General features: G+C 35.6%; 1 protein-coding gene across 1 annotated transcript in view; it reads left to right on the top strand.

The window, feature by feature from the left end:
• The window catches only part of MACC1 (MET transcriptional regulator MACC1), a 288,870-nt gene that overhangs the window by 33,333 nt on the left and 228,113 nt on the right, over window positions 1–27,424 (top strand). Inside the window, 6 exon segments of the mRNA XM_082398712.1 lie at window positions 4,453–4,578; window positions 6,054–6,483; window positions 6,485–6,956; window positions 6,958–8,085; window positions 11,075–11,263; window positions 23,941–24,162. Of these exon segments, the coding sequence (XP_082254838.1) occupies window positions 4,453–4,578; window positions 6,054–6,483; window positions 6,485–6,956; window positions 6,958–8,085; window positions 11,075–11,263; window positions 23,941–24,153 (2,558 nt within the window). The 3' untranslated portion in view covers window positions 24,154–24,162.

Consider the following 27,424-nt stretch of genomic DNA (forward strand, 5'->3'; position numbering starts at 1 on the left):
TGAGCATCATCTGTTGATTATAGTTCCTTTGTGTTCCACCCAGGCCTTTTATACCTGTTGCATTTTCTAGGGAAGGCAAAGTTATTTAGGTAACTTTGGCCTTTTGGAGGTGAAGTCCACCAGTCCAATAATTGCTCATCTAACATTTTAGCATTTGCTGTCACCTGTAAGAGTTATAGCCTATATGGAGCATTTTTATTTTTTTAATTTTAAAAATTTATTTATTTATTTATTTTTGGCTGCTTTGGGTCTTCGTTGCTGCGCGTGGGCTTTCTCTAGTTGCGGCGAGTGGGGTCTAATCTTCGTTGTGGTGTGCGGGCTTCTCATTGTGGTGGCTTCTCTTGTTGCAGAGCACAGGCTCTAGGCGCACGGGCTTCAGTAGTTGTGGCACACAGTCTCAGTAGTTGTGGCTCGCGGGCTCCAGAGCACAGCTCAGTAGTGGTGGCTCATGGGCTTAGTTGCTCCGCGGCACGTGGGATCTTACCGAACCAGGGCTCGAATCCGTGTCCCCTGCATTGGCAGGTGGATTCTTAACCACTGCACAACCAGGGAAGTTCTGGAAGCATTTTTAATATCACATAGGTCAAGAATTAAATGCAGTACAGATCATAGAAACATAACGGAGATCTGAGGTATTCAAGGACTAGTTGGAAAATACTTTGAACCTACTGGGTGGCTAAAAATAGCAATCTTCACTGTATAATGACTACCATAATGACTTCAAATGAACACATTTTAAAGGGATAATTCATTAAAATGGTATTGCTTGCCTGGTTACTCTTGCAAGCACCACCCCCCTTCAGAAAGAATCTGGGATCTTTTGCTAAGTTATACAGTTGGTAAATATTCCCAGTCACTTAAGGCCTAGTTTAAACAGTAAAATAAATGAAGATCAAAACTTTATTCATTGGTTCTTTAAGAAAAAAAATAGTGGATCATGTAGAATCAGAATAGTTGTGTTCTAAAAGGCAAGAACATGTCCCCAGTTAAGTGGGTCGTAAACTGCTCTTTTCCTGCTTAGTCATTCTAACAAAGACTGACTCATGCTTCTTTAGATGAGGTTTAAAAAATTCCCATTTCAGACAGCAATTGCAATTGAGTATAAAGTTTAATTGGAAGAAAACACAAGGAAAAGATAAATGTGCCTAGTGCTATTTGCACCTGTGTAAACATGCACTGTCCTCTGTATTTCAGAATCACGGTCCTTCCAGTCAAGGGATTTTCTCTTATACCACCTTTCCCTGTATTCACAGAAAAAAAAAAATTCCAGATTTAGGACAAAGTCCAGTGAGGGGTGTGTGTGTGTGTGTGTGTGTGTGTGTACACAAAAAGATTGGGAGGAGAAAGATTCATTGGGGGATAGTGGGAACAGCCAGAGAATAGGGAGAAATCTATTTGGGAAAGAAATGAGCATGGTGGTTTTTAGAATGTGATTCTCAAAACGTACCCCTCAGAACCACTGCATCACATCACTTTGCCACTTTCTCAGAAATGAAGATTCTCAGGTGCAACCCCAGACCTTCTAGATATGAAACACTGGGGTGGCTCCAGCAAACTGTTTTGTTTGGTGTTTGTTCAAATCCTCCAGGTCATTCTGGTAGGGTTGAATTTTAGAACTACTGGCTTAAATGGCAGTGAAGATCTGCTTGGGTGACTGGAGAAGAGGACTACTCCATAAAGAATTCCAGCTAACAACCGCCTTGTCCCTTTCTTTCTGAAATGTTATAATCCTCCAGGAGCATAACTTCATAAGGCATCATTCCTGGTTCTTATGTGGTTGAGACATTCTCACTGTATTCCACTGGGTAATAACTATTTTTTACATTAAGGGTTATTTGCCTCAAAAGAGTCCTGGGTATAAATTGTTCCTTTCTGCTCTTTTCTCCACAAGAAATTAAAGAGTTTAGGTAGACTTCTGTCTAAACTGGTTTTCCATTTAAAGTGTACTTTATCTTTTTGAAAAATACTTTTTTATTTAAATATTTTTTCTCATTTTAATTTAATCTGCTTAATTTTACAGAAGGATATGAACTTAGTTTTCCTATTGCAAAGTTTTGGCTACCTACTGTGTGCTAAAGACTTTAGTTTTGGACATTACATATGGTAAAATCAACCACATAATTTTGAGGATCTGCCAGGAAACTTGAGGTTCAGTGTAAAATGCATAGTGCAAAGTTCTACTTTTCATCCGAACTTTCCATGTAGTTTCGCCTATCAGAGAAAAAAATTGCTCTTGCAGTATTTGATTTTTTTTAATGAGATTTGCATTTGTTTATCCACCATGTTTGGAAAACACTACCTCTTTTTCCTTTCCTTTCTTTCCCTTTCTTTTTCTTTTCTTTCCTCCCTTCTCCTCCTCTCTCCTCTTCAATTTGTTCTTTCTTTTTTTTATACCAGAAAAGGCTTTTAATTTCTCTAAAAAAATAAACTTTTTTGAAATAAAATGTCAAGAACTTGAAAGAAATGTATGGCAAAGAAGACAAGTCAAAGGTGAAGGAAGTGTGATTAACAGATGAAGGACGACAAGAAATAAGGTTTAGCATGACTGGAAACTGGAAATGGAAGGTGGGATAGTCTCAGAATGTACTGTTGGGAACTTTGAGTCTGAGAAGGGGTATATGGCAACCTGAGTTATGGGCTATATAGTGTAGCTGTAATGTGCATGAGTAATTATGGCTGGTCAGTCACTCACCAGCTATTTGACCTTGTAGGTTACTTACGTCATATTGTTGAGATTCATTTTTGTACTCTATGAAATCTGATTTAACATTCCCATTTTTCAGTGTTGTCATAGGGCTCGAAGAAAACATATATGTAAAGAAGGCTGAAGCTCAGCAATGCCATATCTACAGTTAGTACATATGGATACTTTTACTGGTAATCCATCTGTTTTCATAGTTGCATGGTACTCCAGTGTATTAAAACACCACAATTTATCCATTCATATGGCAAAGGATATTTTGATTGATACCCATTTTTAAAAAATATGTAATGAACATTCTTGTATATATCTTCTGATGCACATATGGAAGGTTTTACTAGAACAAATAACTGGAATTGAAATTGCTGGGTACTGGGCTGTAAGCACCTTTCCTAGATAATACCAGATTGATTTCTAAGTGGTTGTACTTACTGACACTTCCACTAGGAGTGTATAAATGTTCCCTTTGCTCCTCATCTTTGCCAATAATTAGTGTTGCCAGGTTTTAAAACTTTTGCAAATTTGATGGTTGGTAATTGTATCTCATGTGGTATCATTTAGCATTTCCCTGATTACTGATAAATTGAGCATATTTTAATATACTTAGGGATCATTTGTGTTTACTTTTTATAAGAAATGCTTATTCAGATCTCTTCAAATTTTTCTGTAATGTTGTTTTTATTTTGCCTATTAATTTGTAGGAGTCTTCGATATATTTTAGGATCCAATCCTTTTTTCTTCTTCAGTCATATGTAGCGCAAGTATCTTCTCCCAGTTTTTGGCTTGTGTTTTTACTTTTTTGTAAACAATGTCCTTTGATATGTAGGATTTCTCTTTTTTTTTTATGGTTTGCATTTTGTGTTTGTGCTTTGCTTAAGAAATTCTCTATTTCCGGAAAGCATAAAGATAATTCCTTAGACTCTCTTTTTAAGTTTTGAAGTTTTGTTTTTCAGTCTTTAAATCTCTTAGAACAGATTTCTGTGTATGATCAATGTAAGTTTTTTCAGCATGGACAACCAGTTGTACCATCACTGTTTATTGAATAATCTATTTCCACACTGCTCTGCCTGGCTACCTCTGCCATATATTCAGTTTTCATGTGAGGGTGGGTCTATTTCTAGGGGTATTGTGTGTCCTTAGTCTATTTCTGTTCCAAATCCACATTGTCTTGCTTAGCACAAATTATAATAAATACTGATACCTGGCGGCACACATAACTTCTATCGTGTTCTTTTTCTGGTTTGTCTTGAATAGCCCTTTGCTTTTCTACATAATTTTTAAAAAGCCTAAGTTACAAACACATATACATAATATGTGATTTTTCTTGAACTGCATTAAATGTACAGAAGGATTTGGGGAGAATTTCCAGTTTTGTGATTTTTAGACTTCCAGTCACCAAACAAGGAATGCCTATTTATTGAAGTTTCAACTTACTATTCTTTTTGTTATCCTTGGGATTTTCATTATTACTTTTTTTTATAGGATCACTAATGTATTTCTAGGTTTGCATGTTGGTATTAATCCAGGATCTGAGGGTTTTTCAATGGAGTAATAATACCTATTTCAGGATATCTAGTCCAGCATCCTATCAGAAGTAGAGGACCTATGCAGAGTGTTTTTATATGCAGTTTTCTATTTAAATATGTGGATTACTTTGAGTTTGGTTTCTATGCCAACCTGTTTATGTATTCTTACAAGAAATATATATATATATATACATATATGTACACATATATATTATATTTACTTAGTAAGTGGAATAATGTTAACCAGTGAAAAAACCCATTTTTGGTCAGGAGGAATTTCACGAAGTACGTCTGAAGGAAATTTGTTTGACGTGGAAGCCCAAAAATCCTCAAAAAATTGCAATATTACAGGTACAAGAATTTATAATTATTGTAATTTTTTCCACCACCACTAATTATTGGAGAACTACCTCTGAAAAGTGCTACAGAAGATTAAAGGAATGGTAAAATCTAAACTTTATCATGGAAATACTTAAAACTATCATTAAAAAGATGAGGAAAATAAAATAGTCAAACAACATATAATAAATATTATGAGGAGACAAAAACTATTAAATGAGTGGTATATTGCAGTAAATATAATGAATTTTGGGGTTAAAGAGATCTCTGTATGTTGGAGTGGGCTAATAAATACAGTAAAAAGAATTGAATAGATTCTCAGAGAAAAAGTAAGTTTTAAGAGAGTTCGATGGAACTGGGTTTGAAGAAAAGTGTAAAAATAAAAGAAATGCAACATTTATTTTTCAAAACACGTCTTCTGATTTTTAATATACGACACTTAAAGCTCATTTCAATCGATGTATAGTTCTATATATACTAAACAAAAAAGTCTGAAAGCTTACTTGAACTCATTTTTCTTTTTTAGCTTTCATTTTCTCTAAAGCAGCACCAGCTTTACAAAGTCCACAGAATCATTATCAATATTTATTGCAAAATGACCAAGTATAAGTTGCTCTAAACATAAAAAAATTCAAGATTTTTGAGATATATAGAAATTCATTATAGTTGATATATAAGTATTTTAATGTGTTGCTGATCCTTAAAATACCCACTTTCCAAAGTAACGTGTTTCCATTTTGCAGTGGTAATAAGCCTGTTCTTTGCCATTTTAAACTTGAGAAAGCTCAGTGAATTCCTTCAAGTAGTAAATCTAATAGTGGTCTATTTTTTCAATGTTTATTTTCATGAAATGTTCGTTTTTCATGAAAAAATTCAATGTTATTAAAATTTATCAATACAAAGTTATCAGAAAATAGTCTAAGAAATGCATGATTGTCTAGTTCAGCATATTATTTTTTAACAAATTATTTTAGCCGTTCACAGACGTATTTGATATTTTTTACGTATTGACTATTATCAGAAAAGAAAAACATTAAATGAATAATTTAGATGTAATGAGACCAACCATTCAATGTTTAGAAAAATCTGGATAATTGACCAATTATTCTGTTTGTTCGGAGGTATTCTTTCATGAAAATGAAATATAAAACAAGGCATAAATGTATGTAGTCTGGATCACTTTCAAGAAGATGTGTTAAGTGATTATTATCTAAATTGCTAAACATTTATTTGTTTATAAATCATAATGTCTTAAGATAAAGTAACATTACAAATGCTCAAATAATCTGGTAAAACAATTTCTCTTTCCTCACAACATGAAAATTTGACCAAATTTAACATTAATTTTATAGTATTTATTAGACTGGAGATCAAAAAGCAAATAAAAACTCTTGCATTTTTAAGCTATAATAAAAATTAATCTTGGTTATATCTCAGAATGCCACTTCATCTTTGTTTTTCTTTGTTTTTGTTTAAATAACAACCAGACCCAGGTTTGCCTCTCAGTTGGCCCGATGATTTCACACTTCATGGCAATTGTGCTTCCAATGCTACGAATCCATTCTGGAATGAACTGTCTGCATCTAACCCATTTTTGGATGACATAATTCAGCTAAGAAATAACCAGAAGAGAGATAATATTTCCATCTTGAAGGAAGATCCTTTTCTTTTTTTTAGAGAAATAGAAACTGGAAATTCTTTTGGTTCCTCCGGTGATGAACTTGACGTGCATCAGTTGCTTAGGCAGTCTTCCTCAAGGAAATCTGAAAGATCTAAAAGCGTTTCAGAACTTTTGGACATTTTAGATGACACAGCACATGCCCATCAGAATATACATAACTCTGACCAGATCTTAGAACAAGACTTAGAATGGCTTCAAAATGATCGAGAGGCTTATAAAATGGCTTGGTTAAGTCAACCTGGCCCGCTCCTGCCTAGATTTGAATACAATTAATCAGAGTCCTGGATGGGCCCAAACACAAGTTGCAGAGACTACAATAGTTTGCAAATTAAACTACCAGGGAGGGTCAGTACAATTACCTGAATCAGATATCACTGTTCATGTGCCCCAAGGCCATGTAGCTGTGGGAGAATACCAAGAGGTATCTCTAAGGGCTTTTCTAGATCCTCCACAGATGCTTAACCATGATCTTTCATGCACTGTAAACCCACTGTCGGAAATCATATTAGGTAACCTTAACACCATGGAAGCCATTTTGCTAGAGATGAAAATTGGAGCTGAAGTGAAAGAGGATCCTTTCAGCCAAGTCATGACAGAAGTGGTGTGTTTTCACAGCCTGGGTAAAGAAGGCCCTTTCAAAGTATTAAACAATTGCTACATTTATAAAGACACCATCCAAGTCAAGCTAGTAGAATTGAGTCAAGCGATGTTATCTAGTGGTTGCTGCACAAACTAAAGGTACTCAGTCACCAGCTCCCACCATTTGGGATTATATCCACAAAACCACCTCAGTTGGAATTTATGGGCCCAAATATATCCATCCCAGTTTCACTGTTATTTTCACAGTTTGTGGACATAGTTATATGCCAGGAAGGCTTATAATCTCTGATATTAAGAAGGGTGGGAAACACAACACATCTCCAGTTGTGTTTCAGCTCTGGAGGAAGCATTCCTTCTTACTTGAAAAGCCACAAGATTTAAGTATTTCTCTCTTTTCATGTGATCCTAATTTTGAAGTAAAGGTAGAAGGAAAAGGGAAAGGAATTAAACAAAAGCAGTTGCAATCAGGTCAAGTAGTTCATCAACAATTTTTATTCTCTTTAGTTGACTCCAGAGAAATGCACTTGTTAGTTTTCCGTGTTCAGGTGGAGCCTCCCAATGGTAGACCAGTTACACAGTTCTTTATTACTACACCTGATCCAGCCCCAAACCTAAAAAGCCTCTCAAATCTGCCAGGTGATTTGCAGAAGGAGAAGGAAATCAAGTCTGCTCCTTTATTACCAACAGTGCATGTTAAATATCCTACATTTCAAAACAAAAATTTGAACTTTGCCAACTATGGGGTAACCCTGAAGACAGTGCTAAGACAAAGCAAGATTGACTACTTACTTGAATATTTCAAAGGGGACACAATAACTCTTCTTGGAGAAGGTAAAGTAAAAGCCATTGGACAGTCCAAAGTGAAAGAATGGTATGTGGGAGTCCTGAGAGGTAGGATTGGACTTTTACATTGCAAAAATGTCAAGGTGATTGCAAAGGAACAAGTAATGTCTATGTCAGAGAATGTCTTCACAACCAGGAATCTTCTTGAACAAATTACCCTGCCTCTTAAAAAACTGACTTACATCTACTCAGTTGTATTGACCTTGGTGTCAGAAAAAGTTTATGATTGGAAAGTTTTAGCTGATGTCCTAGGTTACTCACATCTGGCACTGGAAGATTTTGATCGAATACAAGCAGACAAAGCATCAGAAAAAGTTTCTTATGTTGTAAATAAGTTAAAGGAAGATTGTCATGCAGATAGAAATACCAGGAAATTTCTTTATGAACTTACTGTGGTGAGTATTGCTTGATCACAGTAATTTATTTACCATAGAGAACTTTATTGGCAATATTTATAAGTAAACGTATGAGAGTAGTTAAAAAATTCTCAGCAGTCTCAAGTAAATTGAAGTCACTTTACAGCAAATATAGAGCTTTGCCTACAAGATCATATAACTGGTTTCTTAGATTTGACATTCAATTGTGATTTTCCCAGAAACTGGGCCCCCAAGGATCATCCTTTAATGGAAGATTAAAGATTCTGTTTGTGCTAGAGCATAACAGTTAAGAGATCCCTTCTTTTCGTTTTTCAAATATTTAGATAGCTCTTAAAATATCAGAGAAGCTCCAATTACATGAAAGTAAATAAGAGCAAACTGAAACAAAACTAGTTAACTTGGCCATTGGTATAGGTTCACTTTTTAGTGTTTTTTAGATATATCACTAATGTCTTTAACTTTAGAAATTTAATATTCATTCTCTGTGTGCAATGCATCACAATCCAAAAATTATATTGCTAATTCCCTTCTTAATCTTAATGTTTTAATAGGACCCTTAGGATTCTTTTTTTTTTTTTCCAACATAGCATTCACCCCAGTATAAGGCTCAGCAGAGATCTATAAAAAAGATGAAGAACTATTTTGCCTTAAATGTAGAAATTCAATATTTTATAAAAGTAAAAAAAAAAAATCAAGAGCATTATTTCTAAAAATGGCTAAAATGTGACTGTATAAATAATAATAATGATATATACCACTTCTCTAGGGTTCTCTATGTGTTTGGCACTGTCCCCAACATTCTATACATGCTCTCTCATTTAACCATTTTAACCACTCTACGGGGTAAGTCTGGTTAGTATCTTCATCTTCAAATAGAGGAAACCGAGTCTTGGGTGGTTGGGCAACTTGCCCAAGTTCTGACAGTTGGTTAGTATCAGAGATGGGATTTGAAACCTTTTTGGTTCCAAAGCCACACGTAAAACCACTATGTCTTCCTGAAACAAAGGTATTAACAATGCATGTATGTGTGTAAAAATATTTGTTTGAGTACGTATGTTGGTGTGTAGTAAATATCACTATAACTGTGCAAAGCTGGTGCTCTGTAAGAGATGTAGATCTTCACATAGATGAGGCAGGTTCATGTAGAGGAGCAAAGTTTTAACCAAAGTGCAAAAGGAGGAGAGAAATTTTTGGAGAGAAATTTATTCTGTGATGTTAACAATAATTTATATAATAAAGAACTATATATATAAAACAATCCCTCTCCTTCTGTTATTTTTATGTTTCTACAGTGATACTGTGAGGGGTGAATTTTTAAAGCCCAATATCTGATTGTTAAATAGGTGGTTTTATGATGGTGTGCTGCATTCTCACTTAACCCAGGCCATTTACAGTCATTGGCTGATCTACCTGGTTGAAGCTGCACATGCATTTTGCAATAGATCATTACCTCTCAGAGCTCATGTTCAGCATGGAGCCATGAAAGTCTGAATTGAAAATTGCTTTCTTGCTTCTCTTAGTGGCAAAAAAGGGTATATTGGCCAAACGATCTGAAAGTTTAAACCTGGTTACACCTGCTCTATGTTGGTGTATGATAATTGAGTAGCTTTGGTGACTAACTAGACAGTGCTGGTGGAGAGCTCATTCAAGGGAGTAGTTCCTAAAATTTTATACTGTGCCTCAGTGGAGGCTTCAGAATTTCTGAATGGAAAGAGCTAAGGCCTGGCTATCTGACCAGAAGACAATGAAGCATATTGTATAGAGGCTACCCCTTGAAACTTTATTTGCATAGTAAGTGTACTTACTTGGTAATTCATTTTTACTTATTGTTTTATAATGATAAAGCTTTTAAGTGCCATTAAATGATGAAGGGCTACCGAACATTTTTTTTTTTTAATTTAATTTATTTATTTATGGCTGTGTTGGGTCTTCGTTTCTATGCGAGGGCTTTCTCTAATTGCGGCAAGTGGGGGCCACTCCTCATCATGGTGCGCGGGCCTCTCACCGTCACGGCCTCTCCTGTTGCGGAGCACAGGCTCCAGACGCACAGGCTCAGTAGTTGTGGCTCACGGGCCCAGCCGCTCCGCGGCATGTGGGATCCTCCCAGACCAGGGCTCGAACCCACGTCCCCTGCATTGGCAGGCAGGCTCTCAACCACTGCGCCACCAGGGAAGCCCCCGAACATTTTTATTTGAACAGAAAAGAGATAAATCTAATCTCGTACTTTAAAAATATATTCAAGGAAAAAGAGAAACTCATAGACTTGTTTTAAAACATGCATGGTGACTGACAAAGCTCAGATGCTTAATTAAGGAAGAAAGAGTCTGAAGGTTTTCCACTGTGCATTGTTGAAACCTCAGTGTTTTATATTTGATACCTTGAGATTTAAATTTAGCAAAACTACACTGGTGGTGAAGGGAGAGAGTAAATTTTTTTTAAGTCATAAATATTAATAGCTTTGTTCAAGGTTGTCGGAGTGTTTCATTTTTATGCAATACACATGATTCTGGGAAGTTTTAAATCACATTTGGATAAAAAAAATAGAATAATGTTTACCAGCAACTGTGTGCTCACTCTATAGAAATCCTGTAGCCAGTCCTCTGGTAAGGAAAGTAATTACTGTTCGTATAGTAAATAATCATCCCTGGGTTGATAAATTATTGACTGCTAGAACCTCAGGGTATCTTTGGAAGTGGCTAATTCAACTTCTTCGTTTTGTAATTAAGGATATTAAGAAATATATTAGTTCAGTGGTTTACCCAAGCTCCTATAATTAGTTAATGAGTTAGTCCTAAATCTCCCCTAATTCTGGTCTAGTTGTGGTCTCTGTACTTTGCTTGTTGGATTTGCTTAAAAAGTAAATCAACTCTTTGAATTTTAGAAAATTCAAATATATGTGTGGTGAGAAAAAGGATGCCAGTTTCCAGAATATGTAATGACAAATTTAATTTATAGAAAAAAGCTCAAATTAGTTGCTTTTAATTATGATATGCAATTGTTGCTGCAGGCTCTGCTGAAGATTGATTGCCAGGGGTTAGTAGCACATCTCGTCCAAGAGGCTGCTATTCTGACTTCAGCTGTCAGGCTTGGAAAAGGCTGGAGGAAACTAGCTGAAAAGTTAGTACGACTCACAAAGCAACAAATGGAGGCATATGAAATTCCTCACCAAGGAAAAGCTGGAGATGTTGCTGTAGAGGTAAGATTTCTATTTGTCTAAATAGTAAAAAACTGCAGACCAGGTAAATCAAATGCAGTCAAGAGTGCCCTGCATACGTGGATTGATTGAGTGTCCTAGAGGATCCACTAGCTGAAGTCACTGCCCCTATAACCATTGATATTATCTGAAATATACACACATCACTCTTTAAAGGTATTAAGAACCTTTAAGATATACTGATGTTTCTCCTATTGGATTGCGTATCTCCATGGCCTTTTATCAAATAAATTGACCAAATTAAATAGGCAGTTAGTATGTAGGGCTATAATAACTTGAGGCAGAGAACAGATAAACTTTGAAGGGAAGAGTTGGAGCCCAGTCATGACAAGGAAAAAGGACATAATAATTAGTATTTATCAGCCTCAGGCACAGACTTAGTCATTAGTGGTAAATAATGTTTGGTGACAAAAAGCATTAAGAGAGTAGGTGGTGTGGGGTTCATTGGTAATGATAGCTAGAGATATCTACGAGCATTATCTCCTTTACAATTTTGCATACAATAACTATAGACATCAAATACAGAATGACAGCATGTAGAACAAAGTAAATATTTAAAATGCAAATTTTTTATTAATATTAAAACAAAGGTATACTATTAGGTGTAAGTTAGATAAATATTTTCTCTATTTAATACCATAAAGAAATGTGAGTCAGTTCTTATTGACTTAAATAAAAATATTCCAGGGATGAGCGCATATAAAATGTTCTGTATCTTTCTCTCACATGAGTGTAAACATTTTCAAGATATTTCAGTTAAGGAAAGATTATCTCTTTAGTTAGATGATGACTTGATAGGAGGCAAAAGCTGTATTATCTACTTCCTTTTTGAGCATAGAACTGGGTATTAATTTCTTGAGAAAATTTTCTTACTTTGAAATAACTATGTCAGCTGGGTGTGCAGGACAAGACAACCTTTTCCATGAAGGGTCAAGAGTCAAATCAAGTTTTACTTGATTTGAATTCTAGCAGCTACAGTGGAAGTCTCAGCAGGCTGGCTTCTGGTTTCCTGAAACCTGACTCTCTAAACAAGATTCTTTAGCCACAACTAGCCAAAGGCTTAAGCCATATTTCCTCTGCATAGGTTACATTTATCTCTATATACTAAGAAGGGCGTTACAACCTACAGATCAGTTTTTACTGAGTGAGCTAAAAATGAGAAATCTTTAAGAAATAAAAAAGGAACAGTACTGTGCGTGATATGCTACTCTGATATTTTAGTTAACTGACTAGAAAATTGTGTAATTGAGATACCACTACATACCTATTAGAGTGGCCAAAATCCAGAACACTGACCACACCAAATACTGTTGAGGATATGGAGTAACAGGAACCCTCACTCATCGCTGGTGGGAATATACAATCACTTTGGAGCACCTTGGCTGTTTCTGGCAAATGAAACATACTCTTGGTATATGATCCATCAGTCATGCTCCTTGGTATTTATCCAAAGGAATTAAAAACTTTTGTCCACACAAAAACCTGCACATGAATGTTTATAGCAACTTTATTCGTAATTACTAAACCTGGAAGAAACCAAGATGTCCTTCAGTAGGTGAATGGATAAATAAACTGTGGTACAATGGAATATTGTGTGACAATGGAATATTATTCAGCACTAAAAAGAAATGAGCTATGAAGCCATGAAAAGACATGGAGGAACCTTAAGAGCACATTACTAAGCAAAAGAACCCAATCTGAAAAGGCTATATACTGTACGAGTCCAAATATATGACCTTCTGGAAAAGTCAAAACTATGGAGACAGTGAAAAGATCAGCAGTTGTCAGGGGTTGGGAGGGAAGGATAAATAAGCAGAGCACAGAGGATTTTTAGGGCAGTGAAAATACTCAATATGATACCATAATGATGGATACATAACATTTTATATTTGTTTAAACCCATAGAACGTACAACACTGGGAGTCAACCCTAAAGTAAACTATGGACTTTGAGTGATTATGATATATTAGTGTAGATTCATCAGTTGTACCAAATATACCACTGTGGTGAAGGATGTTGATAATGGGGAGGCTGTGCATGTGGGGGGCAGGGCATAAACGGGAAATCTCTATACCTTCCTCTCAATTTTGCTGTGAACCTAAAATGGCTCTAAAAAAAAATCTTTTAAAAAACGTTGTCTAATTGAAATCAGGACTTATTTTTTTCTTAATAAGCTCTGTTTTTAAAAAGGTTTTATTTAGAGTTGTTTATCGAAGTGTTATTTATCAAAGAGTTTTTTGTTAAGTATCCAACTTCTCTCTGATTGTGGTTGTTTACAGTTTGTCCTCCCCCAAGTCTTCACTGAGGCCAACAAACATGCTACTTTTCCTTTATTTACTTTTGCACAGCCCAAATCACAAATGACTAAGTCTACGCCTGAGGCTGATAAACACTCAGAAGCAGAAAGGAAAGCCCCTATGTGTCTTTCTAGGGGCTATTGTTCAATTTATTGGGATTAACACTAACAATCATCACTTTGATGCATATTGTTAAATGTTTAGAAAATAATTCATGGCATATTGGCCTGAAGCTATTCCAAATAATCTATGAGAATCTTTACCTTTTAGGCCATGTAAAGTAAAGGGTAAATGTATACTGATTTCCATCTCTCTGAAAAAAAAATAGTTGTACAGTATTTTTCTCCTAGGAAGGAGATGATTCTTAAATATGATCAATTTACAAGTTAAGCAGTTGATTTCAAAACACACTTATATTAGTTCTGGGTAGGGTGTACAGAGGGAGGGAATTGAAATTGGGGCAGGGAGATAACAAGTTCTTGTGGTTCCCATGCTGCTTTTATTTCCTTTATCTCACTTCCTCAGTGGGCACACATTTAGAGAATTTCCTCCTATGTGTGCCAATGTCTACAGTCAGGTTCTTTTCACTCACTTTCCTTGCTTTTCAACTTCTCCCTTTTTCCTTTGTTCTATTTTTATTTTTTCTAATAGTTATCTGGCACTTACTCTGTGCCAGGCACTATTCCAGTAACATTTCAAAAATTAACTTATTTAATCCTTTCAACAAAAACTTGTGGGGCAGATACTCATGATATCTAAGCTGTAGGGAGGCTAAGTAACTTGCTCAACCATGCGTAGCTAGGAAGTCATGGAACCAGGTTTGGAGCACAAACCTTGACTTTGGGGTCCTTGCACTTTAACCATTATACTCTGACCATCCAGTCCAAATCCAATATAGTGGCTGAGTGGCAGAGCTGGGAGTTACGGTTAGGATGGGGAGTTTAAGCAACTCATTTCACTTTTTCTTTTTTCTTTTTTCAAGCTATGATAGGATACTATCAAAATTGGCCTCAACATCTTCATCAAGCCTCAGCCAATTAAAGAATGGATTATTAGTAGTATGTCAGATTTTTCTTCAGTACTTTTGACCACTTCTTATTCTTTTCTTTTTTAAAAAAAATTTTTGAATTTTGTTTTATTTATTTTTTTATACAGCAGGTCCTTATTAGTCATCAATTTTATACACATCAGTGTATACATGTCAATCCCAATCGCCCAATTCATCACACCACCACCACCACCACCCCCCGCCACTTTCCCTTATTCTTTTCTAAGATGAAAAAAAGCCTCTCTCTGGAGACTTCTGAGACGCTTTTAAATTAACCGTCTCCCTAAGTAAAATTTTAAGAAAAGTTACTCAGCTTTTCTGATGGCATTGTAATTCCTACGTGAAAGCAAAATTATAAAACTTGGAATATGATTATAAGCAGAACATGTTTTTCAGAGTATTTCTTTTGGGAAAAAAAATCTATTTATGCTTATACAAAGATGGTTAACTCTTGCCAAGATTTTCCTGTGAAAGTTAGTAAAAATTCATTGGAATTTTTCTGAGCTTTAATTTTAAAAAAATAGATACCAATAAAATATTAGAAAAATAACCCATTTTAAAAACAGTTGTATTTTACAAGTGGAAATGCTGGGGATTTCAGGACCAAGATATTCACAGTCCTAAATTAGGTACTCTTTACTTAACCTTCTGGAGATTATTACCATATATGATAATAACTTCCCTAACAACTCTCTCACCTTGGTTCCCTGCCTAACAATAAAGATTATGCTCTTTCGCTCTTATTCAATATGGACATTTATTCACTAAGGACACTAAAGTTTCACTTCCCCTTTTAAATTACCTACTACCAATGCCCACTGGGCTCCAATAAACCTGTTGAGGCTGATTTCTTATTTGACTTATCAGAATGGGCCATCTTCCCTATGAAAGCCCAATGAAGTGGACATTCCTAATTGTAATATTTTTTCATCTCAGAAACCGCTCACCTATAGACAGCTGTAACCAGCAAGATATATTTATGTCTTCTTGCCATCTGTACTTAATCAGTGAGGATCTAATTCTCTGTTCTATCTTCTAGCTACAATCTTTTCCCTCCTCATTCTCTATAACTGACAGCTGTAGTGTTCAGAGCACTTTATTCTAAGTCTAGATTAAAAATGGGAAAGTAGGTAATCCTCAAACAGCTAATTTTATTAGTACTTTTATAGGTGAATAAAAATTCTATATGGAGTTCTTCCTACTTTTTTAGAATCTTGCCTCTGTATCCTTGCTTTCAGTATTAAATTAATCCATACAATTAACATGTTTTCTGGGATTATCAGTTCTCAGCGTTATCAGTTCTCAGCATCCCTAGGAGCTACAACAAACACAAACAGAATGAAAAATATGATTTTTTTTCTCTAAAGCCAAGTTTCATTTGGCATGGGAATTGGGATAAACTGTTAATATTTGAATTGTTATATTTTAAAGAAGTATATGATTAGATGCTGAAATAAGTAAATATAACTAATAATGAGAATGATAATAGTTGTTGCAATTTATTGCATATTTACTGTGTGTCATCTAATCATTATGATCATTTTCTTTGCAATATCTCATTTACTTTAACAAAGTTTGTAAGCAAGACGTTAGAACCATCCTCTTTTTACAGATATGCAAACTGAGAGTGAATGCATTTGTGTAAGCTATTCAGAATTACATGGTTGTTAAGTGACAGAACTAGGATTTAAATCCAGGTTTGTTTTACACACAGTTATTCTCTTGCTCTGCTGATGATAAATCCTTTCAGAGTTAACTAAATGAAAGAAGATCAAAGAGGCAGGAGCTGTCAGAGGGCACATCCTAGTCCTGAAGGATGGGTAACATTTGAATAATTGGAGAGGACTAGAAGGGGATTTCAGTGCTTCTGGATACAATGACTTCTAGAGACCACTGAGGAGAATATGTGGGCTTGAGGAGAGAGTGCATCTTATTAATTGTGGGGAGACATGGTTGGATATATGTATTTTGGAGAGTCTTGAATGACTGCCAGAGCAGAGGTTAAGATTCTTTGTCTGGATTTCTGTTCCAGCTCTACCATCTATTAGCCCTAAGACCTTGGACAAGTCATTTGACTTTTTTTAGGAATCTTTTTTTTCTTTTGTAAAAAAATCATTTTTTTTGTAAAATGATAGTAATAATACTATCGTATTCATCAGATGTTTGGAGGATTAAGTGAGATAATATATGTGAAATATTTGGGAAAATGCTTTGCACATTGTAATAGCTAAATATATGTTATTATTATTTATTTTGTCTAAGAGGAAGAGGTGAATTTGACAACTGTGTGACACTGAGTGATTTTGGAAAAGGGAGTAAAGCATACTAATTTTTTAGTAATATAGTGGAGAGTAACTATAGAAAGAATGTAGGTAAGGGGAAAGTCAGCAGTGATTTTAAGCCTTCTCTTCTGAGAAACTGGCAGAATGGTAATGCATGGAAAAAACGAGAAAAAAAATCCTGGCTGACCAGCTTTTTCTTACTGGCTTAACAACATTTAATTTTCCTTGGAAAATATCTCTTGCAAAAGGTAAAAGGAATGTCCTTCAAGTCTTATGGTTTTCTGATTTTCCGACTCACACTGCAATGCCTGGATTCTGCTTACAGGGATGTGGCATTGTCTGGTTCTGTATCTGGGCCTGGCTCAGTTCTAGCCTTAGTACTTAAATCTATGATTTGCTGTTCTTTTACAGTAGGAAGTATATTTATAATTTCTTAAAAAAGGGGAGAGTATTACATGGAAATTCATCTACCATTGGTAAAATGTATAGAATAATTTCTCAAATCTTCATTGTTTATATTAAAGATCTGGCACAGTGACATAATATTTAGATTATCATTGTTTATTTTGTACAGTACTGTAATGCTTTGTGCTATAATCTTTAATTCCGAAAACATACTCCATTTTTTGAGATGATGGAATAAAGAAAAAAAGATATCACAGTGTAATACATGGGGTAACACATTGTATTCCTATGATCTTTGGTTTAATTCTGCATTATATATCTGATTACCACACTGAAAATCAAACAGAAGTAATAATCATATTAGGTTAAATATTACAAAGGTATTTAAAAATGTATTTAGAGACACTAATATTTGAATTCGATTTTAGATTTTTCTTTATTAAGGTTTATTGTTAAGGATCACAAACAATAGGAAATTTCAGAAAACCAAAGCCCAGCTAATTATAAGACTTAAATTAGCATTTATTAAAACTGTTTACTACTGAAATAAATTTGTTGCAATACGATAGTGAGATGGCCTCGGATTTATAACCAGGTGACCTGTATTCTCTTCCTAATTAAGAATTGGTTGGAATAGCTTAGCCAGCTGGTTCTCCTAAGATGTTAGACTATTTTGATGCAGTAGTAAGGAATGGGTCCTCTGTCTTCCTGTGGCTCATGTTTAACCCCTGAAGTTTCGAGTGGTTATTTCTAGAGCAAACACAGCTGGCTGTGCCCAAAGAGACTTTTCCAAGAAAATCTTAGGTCAAGTTTTAACCAAGTTCAAGTACCGTCTCCTTTCTAAGGAAATAAGGACCCCAGATATGTTAGTCTCCCTTCTTTTCTAAAGATAACGGCAACCTCATTTCAATAATGTTTATGTAGCTACCAATTACAGGTGATGGAAGGCCCACCTCGATATTGTAAATGATGCACTGAAGATAAAATGCATATAATAATCATTAATGAGACAAATTTGCCTTGATACTTCTTCAGATAATTGTACTTAAAATAAAACGTTGCTCCAATAGTTTTATGAGGAAACTAGGTGGATTATTAATCCTTTAATGTGGCAAAATGTAATTATCCAAAGGTAGTTAAAACCACTTGCATTCTTTATACTATTCATATTTTATGAGCTAAAAAAAGACATAGAATGCTTTGCTCAAATTTGAGTTGCTTTTGTTCATGTTGCATTTCGTTATCTAGTGAGTCTGATTGGCTTTTGGAAACAAGCACTCTAAATTTGGAAAACTTTTTTTTTTTAAATCTCTATTCCATTTCATTTCTTTTGGCATCCCACTTATTACTTTTTCATTGCTCCTTTACCTTCTTATTTGTCCTCTAGTATCTGGAAGATAAACCAAAGACATATTCCTACTACACAAATTCTGGGAGCTTAGAAACTGCTCAGCTTTGGTAGATTAAATGCCTACTGACGCTGCTGCCCTTTATATAAAGAGATCAAAGCACATAGATGAGAAATTAATAACTCTCCGCTTTTATTAGCCTCATGCTTCTTATTCAAAGATGAACCCATAAACACCATGAACTTAACATCAAAAAGCTAAGAGTAAATGGGCAAGAATGATGCCTGTGTGTCAAATATTTGTGATAAAGATAAGAAGGCTGATGGAAGTTGTTCTGTGATCAGGAGTAATTCAAGAAAAACAAACCCTGAAGAGCATGCTTTCCTTTTGATTAGTCAAAGCATTAGTGCAGCATTTCTGCGTATCTTCCATTAAAGCATAACACTGAGCAAGAGAGGAAGATCTATTTTTAGAGCACTGAATAGGTATAAAATAACGTAAACCTGGAAGAGATCTTGGCAGTCCACAACTCATTTCCAGTTTTAGAGAACTTAACTTAGATCATTCCGGAAAGAAAATTGTTTATTTTACTCATTCAAACTTTTCCGGAGAAAACGATTTCATTTTCTCTTTAATTTATTACAAAGTTTAGAATCCTTGGTGGCCTTAATGTGTATGTATATTTGGACATAATTTCATAAAGTCTGTAGTTAATTAATGTATGGAAGTTACCTTTTGTGCCTTTGCCTGTGATAACATATGTTCACTTGCTGAGTACGAAAATAGAATGATCTTAGAAAATAAAAAAATGCTGAAGAAAAATGTAAGTATTTCAGAACTTGAGTCCAGATGTCATATATCTATACCGCAAAGGATGACAAACAACTGATTAGACTGTTGCATTGATGAAAGCTGGACTTCTATCAGGCTTTGTTAAGGCAATCTCAGTATAGAAAAAGTTGTATTTACTCTGCCTGGCAGAGATTTGCTTATTGAGGGAAAACATAGTTCTTAATATTTTTCATCAGTGTATCAAGCGCATAACTACAACATACGCTTTTGAACCCATTCCTTCTCTATTTTTCTTGATACTTGACCCCTTAGTTACATGCCCCAACTCCATAAATATTTTAATGTTTGTCTGTGTTTATGTATTTTCTGTCTAAAGAAAGTTAACTTTTCTCCTTGAGTATGTTACGTTTGCTACCTCTCTAGTCCTCAACAACCCTAAATTCTCCATCTGGCTAAGTTAGGATTCAAACCAAACTCTCCTTTCAATTAATATTACTTTATACAGACTTTTTCCTTTTAAACATACTTTCATTTTCCACTGCTTCTACTTCTAGCTTTGTCTCTCTTCCTTTAACTTCCAAATTCCAGACATGACCCATTTGTTCTGTGGCTTCCAGTTCCTTGGCACCTGCTCATACCTGCAGTCTGCCTTCCACCACTCTCTTGAAACTGCCTCCTCCAAGGTTACCAAAGTCCTATCAATTGCCCAAATCCTGAATTTTCTCAGTTTTCTTTCATGTTTCCACATCATTTGATGTTCGAGGTAGCAGAAGAAGTAACAGAAAAGAGATGTCGTCAGTGAGTGCCATGCTGGTAGATGTTTTACAAGTTCTTCAAGGGAGGAAAAGCCCTAACTTATAGCTTTTGCCCATTTCCTTGGTGTAAAAACTCCCAACATGGATGATTTTAATCTTACAATGTGATGTCACTGAACATGGAATTGGGAGGCTATATGAACAATAGGCTGGTGTGAGCCAGCTCCAGCAAACCACTGAATGTCCTTTGGGGGATACTATCAGCCCTTAACTTTTGCAACATGAAGCAATCTGCTTCATTTTCTATTACTCTGACACCAGCTTCTCTCCATCCTTTTATTGCTTCTCTTTCTTAGTTGTGGTCCCTAACTGTAGACTTAATTAAAGGTTAAATTTTTCATCCCTTTTTTTTCCTCCTTGGCATTTTCCTCTACTCTCATGCTTTTCACCATCATTTTAGCACGAGGGACGCTAAACCCTTGCCTGCTCCCTGGAGATCATCTCTCTATTCCAATTTCTTATTGGAAATAAGAGAGAGCCCCTTTTTACTTCAAACTCAGTAAGGCTAAAATCCGACTGCTTATCTTTCCCTCACCCAAAAAGTATCCACTTTCCACCATATCCTATTGAAAAGCATTAAATGCAAACAATATGCCAGACACTTCATGAGGTACTTTGGACACAGACATGGAGATTATTATCCATATTTTATAGATTAAAAAATTCAAAGCTCAGATAAGTTGATAAATTTACTCTGACCCATCCAATACCCAATGGAAATCAGATGTGAACCCAGGATTCTGAAATCAAAACTCATCTTTCTTTCTGTTACACCATAGTGCTTCTCAGTTGATGGAACTATCCTTTTTTTTCTTACACTGAATTAGAATGTGCAAGTAATTTTTGAGTTTTTCTTAATCATTATTTACTATCAAACCCTGTCTATTCATACACTGGGCCAGTGTTTGTGCAAGTATCTATCTCCCTTCCATGCTTTAAAGTTTCTAAAAACAAGAGCCCTGCTATATATCAACGTTTTATTCCTTTTTATAACAACATTCCTTATAGCAGTAACTCAGTAATTTTGATTTAACAAGTGAAATAATTAATTAATGAACAACGTATTTCAAATATTTTCACTGTATGTGTACTACAGTGGTGTTTCTCTGTCATCTGTATTGAGAGCCACCAATGATGTTATATATAGCAGAACAAATTTTGCGCTGAAGGAATATTCAGGCTAAATTTGCTGCAAAGAGGAGCAAAAATGGGATGCAAAATGTGCTCATATTTTAGTATAAATCATGCAGTTTACCATTGCCATAGTATTTTTAGCCCAAAGCCACTGTACCTATTTCTAGGTAGCTTATGGTTTAGACTCCAGGGGATCTCCAATGAGTGTAGGGCAATATGCCTCCTTGTATTTCTGACTAATACAGAGGACTCCTGGAAAGTCTTTTTTACACTTTCAGAGGTCCTAATTAGGGTCCAGGACTCAGCAATCTTTCCACATTTCTCTGAATTGCAAGACCTGACCATACTGTTCTGCTATCAGTACAAATTGCCAAACTTGAGGAGATTATGTGGCCCTCTGCCTAAGTAAGTGGGTAAATGTATCATTGGACTTCTGAATCTGTAGTTTCTAATTCCCATATCACCTTGGTGTATTTCTTGCTTCTGACAGCAGCAAGGGGCTGCTTCGTGACTGAGTATGCCTCAGGCCTTTTCTATACATAGCTATGCACTGTGCTGCAGCAAGATATGTGATGCAGAGCCTTTCTACCCAGGAAAGTTAGTGAACGTGTGTACTTTGAATCTGCACTGTAGTGCACAACCTGTAAATTACCCATTTGCAATTCTTAAGAGACATCTGTTTTCTGTGATACTGTGCCATTATCTTGGTACTGAAATGCTCTCAGTTGCTGTTTATCATAAAATATCTTCAAATACATCTTTTTATCAGACTCAGTCAGTAAGGGGCTTAGAATAAAGTCTTAGAAGACTTTAGCTATAAACACTATTATTTTAAACAATATATAACAAGTTGAAAAATAATGTAACAGCTAGTTGAACATCAGGGAATTTTAAATGAATGCAACATAGAATACAGGTCTCAAAGCTTTTACAGTGGGTCACGGGATTATTCCCACTACAGAATAATCTACTCATTTAGTGCTTTTTTGCATCTTAGCAGTGATAGGCAAGATTGAATCTGCCAAAAAGGCTCTATTAATATGCCTCAACTCATCTTCCATTGCAGAGTATTAGTGGGACTTACTCTTTGGAAGGTTTGGTTTCAATGTGAATATTCAGAAAAATAGATGAGAGAACACCTCATTCACAGTTCTTTATAAATCAGCTTGGTGAGTATAAAGCTTATATACAGAAATATGGGATGATTTCTGTTGCTGCATTATGACCACATAGATAGGGTTTAACTTTGATAATTATCTTCCATTCAATACCTTGAAGACTCGAGCGTTGTCTAGAGAGGTGAAAATATGGGTGTTCATGGCTCCCCAGGAATGCTAATTGGATAAATAACATCAAATTATCCTTTGAGCCTGATGCATAGCCTTTCATATAGATTGAATTGAAACATAACAGAACTCCTTATTTAGGTCTTTCATTCTTTTAACTTCAATTGTAGGGTATATGGGGATATCAGTGGAAGGTGAAGGATTATATCCCAAGGCCCTTTATCATGTGATATTACTGTTAATTGAGGCTCTGTTTTAAGAGGGCAACTCTGTATAATATGTAGCTAACGATCTGTGTTCCTTCACTTTGAAAGTGATAAAATCACAAATGAATTAGTTTAGGGAACCCAAATAAGTAGCAAGTAACAAAGTTTATATTCCAAATATTCCAATTACAAGTGCAGAGATCATTTTGTTGTTTTCCTAGAGAAAATGTATTTTAACCTGGGTGTGTGTCTGTGTGTGTGTGTATTCCACAATTTGTCTTATTTGGTCAGCCTTTGTCTCTAGTCTCTCTGAGCCTGGTTGCCTTGGTTACCGTTACATACACCCTTGTACGTGAGGTTCCTCTTTGGCGTACATTCATTTATTTCTATGGAAACAATGAGGTCATTGGTATGGGTAGGTGCTTAGGGAAAGCATAATAAGTATTGAATATCCATCTTTCTTTTGGTCATTAAAATGTATCATTAAATTATTTTTAATTAGAGAATTATATTTTTGCTTTCCTTTTGACTTGATCATGAAGCTACATTTTTCCTTGTTTATAGACTCGCTCAGATAAAATGACTTAAATCATTAGATATACTGTATAGTTCCTTCTTGTTATATGTGGTATGGTAAAGATCACCAGAGACACATAACAATAAAAGAGTTATTATTTTAACCTTAAAAGTCTGTCAGAGAGCAAAAAGTTTATCGCAATAACATCTGTTACAATCAAAAAATTGCACAAGGAATTTTGTATTCCTATGAAGACAATGAACAATGTTTAGATCATGAATCAAGAAAATAAAAAGCCCTACCTCTGGTCATTATTTTTTAAATCTTGAGGTTTAGAAACACAGGAATATAACAGAGGAGTGATAGTTATTAAAACATGTTTTCTGTGCCATTAAATAAGTATATATGTAATTGGTATTCCATTTTCTTTTTAAGTTTTAAGAGGCTTTTAAACCTTTTTTTAAAGCATCTATTTTCCTCTCTGATTTATTTCCAAACTATTTCAGTTTAATTTTTTTTTCTTTATAGATGATGTGGAAACCTGCCTGTGATTTTCTCTATACTTGGAGTGCTCACTATGGAAACAGTTACAGAGATGTGTTACAAGACCTTCAATCAGCTTTGGACAGAATGAAAAACCCTGTGACCAAACAATGGCGAGACTTAACTGGAGCTCTAATACTAGTAAATTCTTTAGAGGTTTTGAGAGCAACTGCATTCTCCATTTCTGAGGAAGTATAGAATTGAAGGGTATGTTTTGGAGGAGGGAGTAGGGGGAGAAAGGAAAATAAAGGGGTGTGTGTGTGTGTGAAAGAGAAAGAAACTCCGAAAAGTATTACTTTTTTTCATGTTTGAAAAAATATTTTTTCCTGGTGAAAGCACAGCCTAACACAAAATCCAAGGATGGGTTTTATAATCAAATATGCATTTTTATATATGTTTCAAATGCAAACATTAAGCTGCTTTGTTGCTGAGAAGGGAAAGAAAAGCCCTCTCTCCCTTTCAAAGTTACTTTTAATTTCTTTTAGTTAAAACAAATGACGGCTAGCATAGTTACATCACACAGATACCCAGATAATCTAGAGACTCTCAATGTGAACACTGGAGTTTTGCCAGCAGACAGGTAGGGAGAGAGGAGAAGCAAACAATACTCTGTGGCCAGGGACAGGGCTACAGGCTTTCTATGCCTGATCGCTTTTATTTCTCAGTGGTGTTTGCCAGCATTGAAGCATGAACAACATGTTGTTTTTCATGTGAAGAAACTAAGGACTGGAGAGGATGCTCAGGGCTCTACAGCCAGTGTGAAGGAGGTTTTCTGTTTGCAGAACTTCGTTCTGGATTTTTAAGAAAACGTAAGACATAGGAATACAGTTTTAAAAAATCAAAATGCATATTAAAACTTATAGGGAAATGGTAATGATTTCATTTTCATTGGAGCTCACTGCTCTTTTGTACCATCTCGTGAAAGACTGCCAGAAGGAACATATGATTTATCAGAAATCTGTTGTCTGTACCCACCAACTGGCGTTTTCACCACCTTCCTCCAGCATCTTGAGACCTAGCTAATCCTGCCTAACTTTTGGACTTTTTCTTCAGGATCATAGTGCAGAGTAGTTCTTTAACTCTCAAAGATTTTTAAAAACAAGGGTTATTTTTTAAAAACCTGATTTATCACTGCTGAGTGCAGTAGTCTTAACCACCAAAACCACTGATATCTGTGTATGTGCATGCTCATGTGTTCATGTAAACACGTGTGTGTGTGTGTGTGTGTGTGTTTGTGTGCACCAGAGTGTCTTCTAAAGCTTTTGGAAGACAAAGATGATATAGAAATTTGGGCCAGTATAAATGCTAACTGTTGGAGAGTTGATAAAGAGATGGTCTGTGCTTACTCCTATGTTCAATCCTCTGCCATGTGCCAATGTTTATGTGTTTTAGATAGTCATTCATTTATTGGCATTCAGTTGACAGATGGAGTGTGTGTACCTACTCTGTGGCAGACACATAGATGTGTGAGGTTAATAATGGGGAAAAAACAGCATGATCATTGACTTCAATTCTGCTGAAGTGATAGAGACAATAATAAAAAAATACACAGTTAAATCTAAAATGGCATCTGCAATACCAGCTGCAATGGAAAGGCTGGGAAGCTAAGAGATATAGATGTTGGGGGACATCATATAGATCAGGGAGGTCAGATAAGTTGTCCCTGGTAAAGAAATGATGAGCCTAAAGGAAGATTAGACTGCTTCTGGTCTGGGGAGGTTGGTAGAGGCAGTTCCTCAATGCACTGAAGCCCTCAGGCAGGAGGAGAGCTCAGGAGATGCAGGGAGCCAGGATGAAGGGCTGGAAAGGGTGAAGGAGTGAAGGAAGGAAAGCCATATCCTCAAAGGTAATGTGGATGAGCTGAATAAGGATTTTATTTAGGGATCCTGAATAAAACATGTCCATTTGGCTAAAAAGTAAAAGCAGAATCTTTTTAGAGCTTTTAATACACCCACCCTGGGGTATTTGGTATGCTGGCAAAGGTAATTTGAATTAGGGTTTAAGATCTTTAAGGCTTTTAATATTTATATTTGATGATAAGAGAATATAGCCTGCCCAAGGAGTTTTGTACACACATTCAAGGACAGAATTTATTTTAGTTGAAAATGAATTCAGGGAGAAGAAAAAAACAATTTGTAACTTCAGAACACAATCATTTTTAGTGGTGATTTTTCTTTTTTTAGAACATTCTTGGAATCTTATTAGCACGTCAGCAAACCAGAGAATTTCGGGAAAGGATAATAAAGAATTAATAACTGGGTTTTTCCAGGCTCTGAGATCTGAGATGACAGAGATTTTGCTAGCTGATTAGGGCAGTAAGATTTAATAAATCACTTCAGGTTTATCGCATCATCTGTTGTGATTGTGGTTGGGAAGTTTAAGAAGAGTTTAAAAAATGAATAGCGTGATCTCTGTAATTTAAGGATGAAACAACGGTTTAAATATTAATATACACAAAGATATTTTATAATCTTGTAGCAAATCCTTTCAGAGGAATTTTAAACCCATGTCCAAACATTCTGTTCTTTTAAATATATTCTAACATTTTTATAAATCATTTCCACTTTTCTGAATTTTATATTTTTCTTCCTATAATGGATTTTCATAATCAGAAAAGATTAGCTCAGTAATCACGAATTGCCTTTAAGATTTGGTGGCAAATCAAGGGAATTAATAAGGCACTTAAATCCCATCCTTGACATCATTAAAAGCATCAAAAGCCATTAATATAAAACTTCTTTAAACATTTCGAAACTGGAAAAAGCATAGATTGTTCTTTCAGTTCTTCAGGCTCTTCCTCTAATGATGCATTAGGATGAGATTTTTGTTCTGTGCTCATCTTGCAGTGTAGTAATTTTTCTATGTAAGCCACAGATCCTCCACTTCCTTCTGTTAAAGCCTTAATATGGAAGCCAATTAATGAGGTGCAAGCAATAGTGAGTCATTAACTGTTCATGCCAGTCATGAATACAGCACACTTTCATGTCCTGTAATGTAGAAAATACCATATTAAGTTTTGAACTTGGGGATGACCAGGTCTCTGGAAGGAACAGAATGCATTACATTAATGGATGGTGTTGGTCTAAGAAATTTTGCTGCTACTAAATAGCTTTGAATATGTTATGTGAAAATACAGGGGCTTCCCTGGTGGTGCAGTGGCTGAGAATCCACCTGTCAATGCAGGGGACACGAGTTTGAGCCCTGGTCCGGGAAGATCCCACATGCCACGGAGCAACTAAGCCCATGCGCCACAACTACTGAGCCTGCGCTCTAGAGCCCACAAGCCACAACTAATGAAGCCCGCGAGCCACAACTAATGAAGCCCACGTGCCGCAACTACTGAAGCCCGCGTGGCTAGAGCCCATACTCTGCAACAAGAGAAGCCACCGCAATGAGAAGCCCGCACACTGCAACAAAGAGTAGCCCCCGCTCGCTGCAACTAGAGAAAGCCCGCGTGCACGCAGCCAAA

The sequence above is a fragment of the Balaenoptera borealis genome, assembly GCF_965194805.1.
Source record: "Balaenoptera borealis genome assembly, chromosome: 7".
NCBI lineage: Eukaryota > Metazoa > Chordata > Mammalia > Artiodactyla > Balaenopteridae > Balaenoptera > Balaenoptera borealis.